The sequence below is a fragment of the Liolophura sinensis genome, chromosome 8 (genome assembly GCF_032854445.1).
Source record: "Liolophura sinensis isolate JHLJ2023 chromosome 8, CUHK_Ljap_v2, whole genome shotgun sequence".
NCBI classification, from domain to species: Eukaryota; Metazoa; Mollusca; class Polyplacophora; order Chitonida; family Chitonidae; genus Liolophura; species Liolophura sinensis.
Window position 1 is genome coordinate 53,688,055 of NC_088302.1, and position 10,605 is coordinate 53,698,659.

The window sequence follows — 10,605 nt, forward strand, 5'->3', positions numbered from 1 at the left end:
CGAACAGACTTCTTATACTTTATAGATTCATTCAATTAGCCACAGTGGAACTGAACAGTCCTCATGTTTTTAAATTTTCGCAAAGGGCATCTTTCAGTGAACAGGGCTTTGATAGGTTGAATGTGCCACTATTCAGGTTTCTATTGTTGTCTTTTATGTACATGTACGTGGAGATCAGGGTTAGCAACTTGCCAGTCCTCTGATTTTGACCAAACTGGCCAAAGCAGAAACTTACCTAACACAAAAGAGAATGGCCTTTCTTCATTGAGGTCAAGCTCCACAGCACATCTCTCCAAGACAAACAGTCCTATGGGGTCACCACTCTACAAACACCACACACACACACATCTACATCACCGAGGCATTTTACATCAGTCTACACGTACATGTAGGCCTACACAGAAATTCAATGTGCATGTATAACTGTCAGTAAGGTTTTTCCTTTCTTGAATCTATGTGCATTTAATTTAAGATATAGATGTCATAAAAAGTGACTTCAGGCACCAGGCTTACAGCAATAAATTACTGATTTGCACATTTGTGAAATATGTTTTGTACCTAAGAAAATTAGGGACCCCGGAATTACATGTAAACTATGCATGACTGTAGTGGAAAGCTACAAATGTTTTCATATTACTGTATACAGCGTACTATGGGGTGTAAAGAAATAATGTGCACAGTTTTCAGAAGATTATGTCTTCAATGACACGAACAAATCATTTCCACAATAACTCTATGTATAACTTCCACTGAAGAAGGTGCTCTAGTGCTTGAAAAGGCTGAAGGTGTACAGGATGTGAACATGCATTATACGATATATGGAATATGAAAGTACCAAGTTTAAACCCCTTAATGTTGGATCCTTAATACATATTATACTTATCTGAATTCTTGTAAAAATGTTCACCCAGGCACACTGAGGTAAAATGAACCAAGATAGCTGAGGGTCTGGAGGCCACAGATTTAGAATATGCTTGGAAATTCGCTGTCATTTTAGCTATTCCTGTGCATTTACAAGACTACATGTATATTGCTTACTGTAGATTTTGTAGATTACCCGGAGATATGTTAAAGAACAAATTTAATATAAACAAACATTTCTTTTTTTAAGATATTTTCAAATGTTTGCCTATGTGATTTTTTTAGAACAGTCCTTCTGACAGACACAATGAGACTCTGTATCCATCCCTGGCCCTGTATATTCAAAATTTAAAATTTTTGTAACCCTTAATAATCCCTTGGTAGCAGACATACATGCACATGTAAGCCAGAAGCGTATTTCATCATTACAGCAATTTATTTATTTATTTAAATGGTGGTGTATTGCTTAAACTATTGCAAGTGGAGTACTTTCTATTTGATGCTGCTTATGTATGTCAAATGAAGAGGGCACCAAAATGTCTAATGTAATCCTAGCACAAAAACTCCTAAACCACTACGGATAAATAGTAAGGCAACATAAAAGAATGACAGCAGGTCTGGTTTTATAAGAAAGAATTAATCTCACACATATATCCATATACTTACACTTTCCTTGGATTTGAAGTAAAATAAAAGATTCCCTCTTAATTTGAACCATCTTTCCATGAAAACTGTAAAATAAAATAAATTAATTGTTATAAGCACATGTAGAGAAGAGTTAAATTTTCAGGAAAGTTAGAACAGCAATGTTTTTCAAGATAGCCCTCCACCCCAGACCATATGTGTATATTCAAGTACATATAAGCTATTGATACTAGTATCTTTTGGAAGATCAATTTGTCATTGTAACGGAGACATCATCATGAAAAGAAACCATGAATGAACCTACAAACGGATGAACAGACAAACCTGGACAAAAAGCAATCCCAAACTAGGAATCATCACAAGGGATTCACATTCCAAATTTGAGTTTCATCAATTTTAACCTAAGATGTCATAACGAAACGAAATGAACAGACAGATGGAGCAACCTGTACACAATAGATTCTCAAGCAAGTCATTGAGGGAACAAAAAAAACATGAGGATAAAGATAAAACGGAAATTGGGAAGAACGAATAGATGGACAGCATAGCAGACAGACGGACAAGCAGGGAAGATACAGTGTGTACATGTACCTGTATACTGCATGCACAAGGATACAAGATATATATTCTCCTCAAAAAGAAGCCCATACATGTAGGTGCCACATGGTCGTTACATGTACCATTTGTTGGGCCGATCGTCTCAGTTGTGTTATCAGGTAATCTGGTGCAATCTTCGAATGAGCTTCCGTTGCTTATTTTAGGATTACTGATATTCTTAATTCATGAGTGTATAAATTTGGCTGAGGATGACAGCTTATTAAAGTAGTCACCTTATTTGAGTTAGGGCAGATTTATTATGTGAAATTCCCCACTGCCTTTTTTAAAAAATTTTTTTGGCAACTTATATTTTATAAGTATCTTGCAACTGTATTGCACCATTAGAGATTTATGAGCCAACTTACCTTCTCCTTTTTTGAATATGCCATCCTGCTTGTCTTTCATCCAGAGGTGGCCAATTCTGTCAAACTTTTCCTCAGGTTCTAGCGCAAGATGGCACAACTCTTTACTGTTAAAACGCATGGTTGAATGTTTTCCTATAGGCTAGCCTATATAACAGGTTATTTTTTTTATTCAAAGCTTTCACTCCATCATCACCAACTGTTTCCACTTTAAGCAGAACCCAAATTCACAAAATATCTGTAAGCAAAAGTACAAATGTTAGAACTGGTAACATACTGTCATCTGGTGTATCTTAAGCATCTTCAGCAGGGCTAGTGCTGAGGGTACAGGTAATCAACAGCGCTTTTCACATGGAAAAAATCAGTTTTCCTGAAGTTATGATTCTTTGATGGTCACTCACAAAAAAATTCTGATTTTAAAGTGTGTGTCTTTGGATTAGTCTGAGGGCTAACATCTCAAGAGCTCCTGTTTTAGTTCACAAATTTCAAACTTTACTGATACAATGTATCAGTGCCATATTTTACATCTGTTAAGCGAGGAAATGTGCTTGATGGGAAAGCTAGTTCAGTCAGAGACTCGGTTTATATGAGCCTCATTGTGAAATGGATGTTTAAAAACACACTTCATCCCTAAACCAAGTCTGAAGTCTGAACCAATCAAGCCTGAATGATCAAGCACCACGGTCTACCTGTACGTACAATTCTGTGCTAACATCTCAAAAAAGCTTATGTATGCCCTACATCACAAAAATAAAGTTTTTACAAAAGAGAAAGACAAAAAAGTTAATTCAGGTTTTCTCACTCCATTAATAGCTCCAAACTTACATAAGATCCAAAACAAATAAAACATAATCAAGAATTTTTTCAAACCATCCTGGATTTGTCTCTTATGAAAGCTGCCAAGTTAACACTTAATGTCACTTTCTATGTAAGATGACATTGTGTCTGGTATAAACTTATTTACCACATCCTGGACAGTGAAACAGTTGTAATCAGACAAGGCTGCAAATGGCCAACAGAATTTACTGACTGAGTTTAAAGTCCCAACGAAGTGCACACTGTTGCTACACAGTCGAGGTATTTTGACAGCAACATGCAGAAGTCTACCCAGATATCCACAATGGGTCATTCACACTGATGCCCTGACTGGGCAAACTAAGTCATTTTTCTGAAAACTTGTACCAGTAGTGAAGGAACTACTTCCAGCGATAAGGCTACATCTTATTGATATCTTTGGAAAAGGATTACCTCAAAACAAACATGGACTACTAGTATTATGCTGGCAGCTGAGAAGGATAGCGGCATCATTTTAAATCCTGCAAGGTGATGCTTAAGCATAAACTGTGACTGTTAAGCATGAAATGATGAGCTGGGAAATTAACATTTTACCTCAATTAAATCAAGGTCTTGCTGCTGGGCATTTGACAGGCCCCCATTCCATTACTCATGGATAAAGATGTGGCTCTCAACAGATCTGGTGAATATGAATTCTATTACATCACAAGTACTGCTTCTGCAGATACTATTCAAGTACTTGTGGATAAAAATATTACAACCAATACTTTTGCTGATGGTATTAAATTGCTTGCAGAAAAACTGTCAATAGATGTGCTGATGGCATTTGTGCAACAACTTACGAATACAAATATCGCAAGCAGTGCTTTTGCTGATGGTATTCAATTACATGTGGATAGAAATATTACCAGTGGTGCTTTTGCCAATGGTGTTCAATTACATGTGGACAAATATCACAAGCAGTGCCTTTGCTGATGGTGTTCAATTACATGTGGATAGAAATATCACAAGCACTTCTTTGCCGATGGTGTTCAATTACATGTGGACAAATATCACAAATGGTGCTTTTGCTGATGGTGTTCAATTACATGTAGATAGAAATATCACAAGCAGTGCTATTGCTGATGGTGTTCAATTACATGTGGATAGAAATATCACAAGCAGTGCTTTTGCTGATGGTGTTCAATTACATGTGGATAGAAATATCACAATCGGTGCTATTGCCAGTGGTGTTCAATTACATTAGGATAGAAATATTACAAGCTGTGCTTTTGCTGATGTTGTTCAATAACATATGGACAAATATCACAAGCGGTGCTTTTGCTGATGGTTCTCAATTACATGTGGATAGAAATATCACAAGCAGTGCTATTGCCGATGGTGTTCAATTACATGTGGATAGAAATATCACAAGCTGTGCTTTCTCTAATGGTGTTCAATTACATGTGGATGGAAATATTTTAGTAGGTAAATGTACCTCTCCCAACGGTTTGTAAAATTTAACTTTTATTGGCGAAAATGATGTCACCAGAATGTCTGCTGAAATGATCACAGATCATCAATTCCTTATAAAATAAAAATGTGATTATGAGTACCTCTACAGACAGTGATCAATTATTTGTGGAAAAAATGTGACAGAGTACAAATCTGCTGATGGCTTGCAATTCCTTCTGGACAAAATGTGATTATACAGGTATGTATCTTTGATCACAAAATGAATGAATTTGTCACATAGAAAGAAATAGGACTTCCTCTACCAATAATGAATGGGAGCTTATGCAATTACTGTACACAATACATGTACTTATGTAAAACATGTAACTCTCGTCATTAAATAACCAAGGCAAAAACTCAGGAGACAATGTAATCACATGACTAAAGACATGTATGTCAAGATTCCACAGGAATTACTGATGATGAATTGTGATGTAGAGTACTTCACTGTATTTGTCATGAATTAACAATATTCTGACTAAATGCATGACCTATGGAGAATAATATTCATAAAGGGTATGGATCTAGGTGTTCAGACAGACATTGGCATATCAGTGTTTCAACACGTTGCTCTGAACACGTTGAACCTTTAGAATTAACCATGGAATATTTGTAAGTACCAAACCACTACGGATACATATATCTGGAAGTACACATAATATCAACACCTCAATCTGCACACAATACGATACTTTTAACTAGGCCAATTCATGTGAAACTTTTAACTCGGCCAATACATTCGAGACATTTAACTTGGTCAACTCATGCGAGACTTTTAATTCAGGCAATATATGCAGGACTTTTAACTCGTCCAATACATGCAAGTGAGACTTTTAACTCAGGCAATATATGCAAGACTTTTAACTCAGCCAATTGGTGCCAGACTTTCAACTCGGCAAATTCAGGGGGGACTTTCAGCACTGCTATTAGTCCATGCAAGGCTTTTTACTCATAAGGAAAGACCAGTGAAAACAGTAACCACAGAAAATATGTTTACTTCATAAAAGTTTTGGAGTTAAATGCAATGAAATGTTTGATTTGTAATGTGGGCTATTAAGATATGCAGTCTTTATTATATTAACACACTACTCTGATGTAACATCACAGTTTTTTCTTCTTGTTCACCTACAGGCCAAATTTTTGTGAACATTATTTAAGTAATCTTTTACTCTTGGATAATAAGAGCTATTCCAACATCAAAAAGCTGTGTTTGGGGCAACAACTTTTTCTGACATATGATTCATAAAGGCCAGTGTAGAATTCAAACATTTAAATGCTCAAAAGATCAAAAGAGTTATTACATAAAATAATATGACCAAATACACTGAAGAATATCCTTCCATGAGCTACGGTAATTGCTGACAGGTAGCTGCTAAACAAAAACTTGTTGGCACATCTTCTTCATCGTTATATAATGTATAAAACAAAACTAGTTTATTAAAATACTTGCATAATATTACTGGTTTTTCCTCCATAAATTATAAAAAAACACCTAATTAACCTGCACCTAATTCGATTTCGCATGCACTTAATCACATGTTTTAGACACATAATTATCTAATAGTTTAATTAACCATCAAAATGTAACTGTTACCCAGGGCCTTTAGCTCCATATCATAACACCCTGAACATTCTACAATGATTGTAGAAGTTTATAGGCGCACACAAACTAAACAAACCTGATATATATGTAACTTTCAATATGCTGCATTTATAGCCTTCCAGAGAACAACATAAGGAAGCTTTCTGATGTCGAAGATCTTTCTAGATTTATCTTTTACTTACAAAAATGACTTACATGTACATGGAAAAACTATTATCACCGGGGAAAAGAAAAAAATAGCCTTGCTGAGAGAAAAGAAATGTTATGTCTCCCTTTAATACTGGTTGCTAGTTTCTTCAAAACCTGACCCTGTATCACACTAGCACTTTACAGCTTTTGTTCTGTTGAATATTTCATTAAATATCAAAAATACAGGTTTTAAGTGAAAAATGTCACAGGAAATTCCAGTGAAGTAATACAGACTGCAGTGGCTCTCGTCATATCTATCAAATGGATGAGATTTGACAATGTCCGTGTTGGAAGTCTAAAATAAATTATCTGTCTACATCTCTAGACAATCTTTCCCTTGTGATAACATCAAATTGTTGCCTAAATAAGATTGAAGTTCATACAAAAATACTTCACAGTGAAAATTTACACTCTGATGATGTTAAAATATTCTGATGCTGTACACATTGTTCTGTTACGACTTACTACAATTTCTGGCTATTATCACGCATCATCATCCACTGTTGATCATTTTCGGATACATATCCAAATAATCTTTCACCATGCCCTCTGTGATCCACTGCTGCAGCCATTTGTTTGTCACAGCAAACTGCTGCTATTTCAAACTGATTTTTTGAAACAGTCAAAACTGTGACTTGTACCTGAGTGCATCCTGTGTCTATCATGGCTGTATGCATTAATTTTCAGTACAAGTTCAGAAACAGCGTAAGCACAACAGCTTAACATTGACACACTAACATATATTAACATATGACTAATATCTGAAAAGCTTTACCCTCACCTTTCCTTGCCAGATTAATTTATAATATACAAAACCAAAAAAGCAAAACTGAATGCCGAAACTATCCATTTTAATCTTTGGTATAACTTGAATGCATGTTTAAAAGATGTGACAAAAAAAAAAAGTCTTACATGGATGAACCCTCTTTTCATAACAATCCAGCTGCTGTTGAGAATTTTGCATTGAGAAGTCAACTTAGGTTCCCCAGCCACATGTTCAACTTGTTCGATTCAGTAGTTCAAATGGTTGGATTACTGTTCAAAGATGATTTATCAGCCTCTGAAATGTGTGTACACATTTCGGGCGACTTGGTGAATCAGTGTATACTAAATATAAGGATGGATTAGAATTGTAGGTCAGAGAAATTGTCCACCTTGATCAGATGGGCAGCCACCCAGGGATGTACATAGTATTGAAACTTTTAACTGTGTCTAGTTTTAGGTCGTCCCTCAGATGTCACTGTCAGTGTAGTTGCAATATATGTAACTTACCTATCTATCAAGTGACGAAACCAAGAGAGCTAAAATGCAAAAGCCTTCCCAAATATCGACTTTCTGATTGACGACATTTATCAGTAAATATCTTCAAAAATAAGCCACACTGCAAAGTAGCCCCAGATGGCCATTTTAATGGTAAACCATACACTGTTTAACGTCATGTCTGATAAGTTCTTTCTCAGCAATGTCTGCAGTCCAAAACAGATGTCAACCTCGGCTCTTACCGCTCAGCTTGCTTTCACATGCAACACTCCAGTGGTAATGGTACACCAGCCTGCATTCAAAACACTGCAGACTATTTCAAAACAAGTCGACCAATAACCTTCAGGAACAAGAACATTTTCAAGACCCATAAATGTGGAGAAGGCAAAATGGCTGCTGCTTCAGCGGTTGCCATCTTGAGATTTCGGAGCTCATGTTCCATTACCAAGTGGAATATACCTGGGATGGTGTGTGTACGGGCGAGTTGGGAGGTAAGAGCCACAAATGACACCTGTTTTGGACTGCAAACATCCTTTAGAAACCATGGTTTAGGACCATACTCCTTACAGCGCATGCGTCACTCTGTACCTTTCGCTTTAAATGCCACCAATGGACAACCTTGACCTTTGGAGCTCGTGAGACACACGTAGGCTTGTTTACGCTTAGCCTCATCACCTGTGTCCCCCAACAGAACTATTTAATCAGCATTCATCAAAAAAATTGTTTTAGCGGATAGCGTTTGCTTAGAATCTTGTGGTACATACTCAAGATAATGAGAATGCGTGTGTATGGAGTGCTATCAGAGACAATGGTTGAGATGGATTGTTTGTGTTTTCTGATATCACTTCCTGCCTCATCACCGTGACCCCTGTGACCTTGGTGTTGTTCGAGATTTCTGAACAAAATTTTCTATTGGTGGCAGTGATGTAAAGCGAAAGGTAGAGAGTGACACGTGTGGTAAGGAGTAGGGCCAGGGATCTTCGCTGTGATCTTGTATTGTGGGGTTAGGCATAGATCACAAGGGTGACCAGTGGTTCCAGGATATCAGTATATGTAAGCCACCCTTAGACCAAGGTCTCAGGCTAAAAAAGGGCTTCTCGGACATGGCGCGAAGTGGTCTACGGTTTACCAGTGCTTGTCCCATTGGCTATGATACTCTGCCAGCCCAACATACAGGAGTGTAAATAGCCGCATGGGGCTAGTTGAAAAGCAGAAGAGTCCACAGAGTATATACGGACGATGCCAAATGATCTCAATAACAAGCTCTTATTTTAATCTTTTTGACATTTATACTGTATTTCAAAATGTTGTTGTTGTTGTTGTTGTCTTCGGCCTGAAGCATGGTAAAAAAATTCATGAACTCGAAAAGAAAGAGATTGTCGCTGGGATTTTTGGCCTCAGTGAGTCTGAACTCTCGGTACTTCGCCAGCCCAATATGAAGAGAGGCGATGAAATAGCCACCTGGGATACTTTGCAGCGTGGCTTATTTTTGAAGATATTTACTGATAAATGTCCTCAATAACAAAGTCGACATTTTAGGAAGACTTTGGCACTGTAACTCTCGGGGTTGCGCCACTCGATAGAAAGATGAGTTACATATATTGCAACTTCTGTTTAACAGTGCAAGAGTGATTGAGCTCGTTACAGTGTACAACTTACTCTCATTCTGAACATTTGAGGATTGGTTTCAAAAACCACATGTTTATGCTAACAGTTTACTCTATCCTGCCAGCGAAACATACCCATTTTCTTTTCAAATATCTGTGGATTTCAATACGATATTATGATAACCAACTGACATTTCCTGGGTAAAAATTCTTCCGAGGCGTCGCTCCGCTTAAAACACCATAAATGACAGAAGAAGTAGACTAGGGGAGATAACTTTGCTCATTCGTCCCATATATTGTGACAGAAGCGGAAACAATTTAGATAGAAAAATGAGGCCTCGGTTAATACAATTTATAGATCTTATTCTTGAAAAGGTTAAGTTAAATGTTGTAGACGGTATTTTATGTTTTTAGGGCGATATATGTACACTCGAACAAATGTTTTGTTCATAGTTTCGGGAAACCATGGATGGAACTCCATGGTCAAATGTGGGAAATACTGGTTCAAATATTGTCATAGGATGAACCCATTATCCATACGTCTGCATGCATTACAACGACTACTGTTTTACATTCAGGTGACAAAGATTAACATTCATACATCAAAGAAATAAATGTACCGTGGCAAGCAAAAATTAAGGAGAAAATTACCATAGGCCGTATGTAACTAAATATAAAAAGACATATAGGTTCAGATATATAGGGTGGCTACAAGATAGCAAAGAAAGCCTATTCATTTTTTATTCGAACAGCGAATATATGCCTACCATATAACGTTTCCATGGGATTTGGCAAGCCTATTCCGATAACCTGTAGGGCTAGTGGCCTACCACACGTATGTGATATACAATACCGTTGACTTATAAAGAAGACATCCGTGCATAATATCAAGGTTTCAAGGCACAGAAAATTCTGTGTCACTAACGGCATTTTAACCTGGCAAAGCAACTAGATCCTTGTCTTTGAGTCAAATAGGCTTAAATGCTGAAGCACTGATCTGCAGTTTTATTTAGCCTATTTACTACTTGTTACAGAGACAAAGGCGCAAAGAATGCAAAAAAACACAAATGCACAAAAAATAACAGGATAATGTCAGACAATCAAACTGGTATAATTGTATCACACTTATAACAAAGCCATTGTCATTACCATATTTATTATGAATTGGATATATAGAAAAACGTGTATAAAC

The 10,605-nt window shown here is 36.8% G+C and overlaps 1 protein-coding gene across 4 annotated transcripts in view; it reads right to left on the bottom strand.

The window, feature by feature from the left end:
• Window positions 1–9,651, bottom strand: part of LOC135472836 (inositol polyphosphate-4-phosphatase type I A-like) — a 54,219-nt gene extending 44,568 nt beyond the window's left edge. For all 4 annotated transcript variants that reach the window (XM_064752533.1, XM_064752531.1, XM_064752530.1 and 1 more), the window contains exons 1-4: window positions 9,549–9,651; window positions 2,469–2,703; window positions 1,528–1,592; window positions 236–323 (exon numbers count right to left, since the gene is read on the bottom strand). In XM_064752533.1, the coding sequence (XP_064608603.1) occupies window positions 236–323; window positions 1,528–1,592; window positions 2,469–2,586 (271 nt within the window). In that variant the 5' untranslated portion in view covers window positions 2,587–2,703; window positions 9,549–9,651. The remainder of the gene's footprint in view (window positions 1–235; window positions 324–1,527; window positions 1,593–2,468; window positions 2,704–9,548) is intronic.
• Window positions 9,652–10,605: the final 954 nt, after the last annotated feature.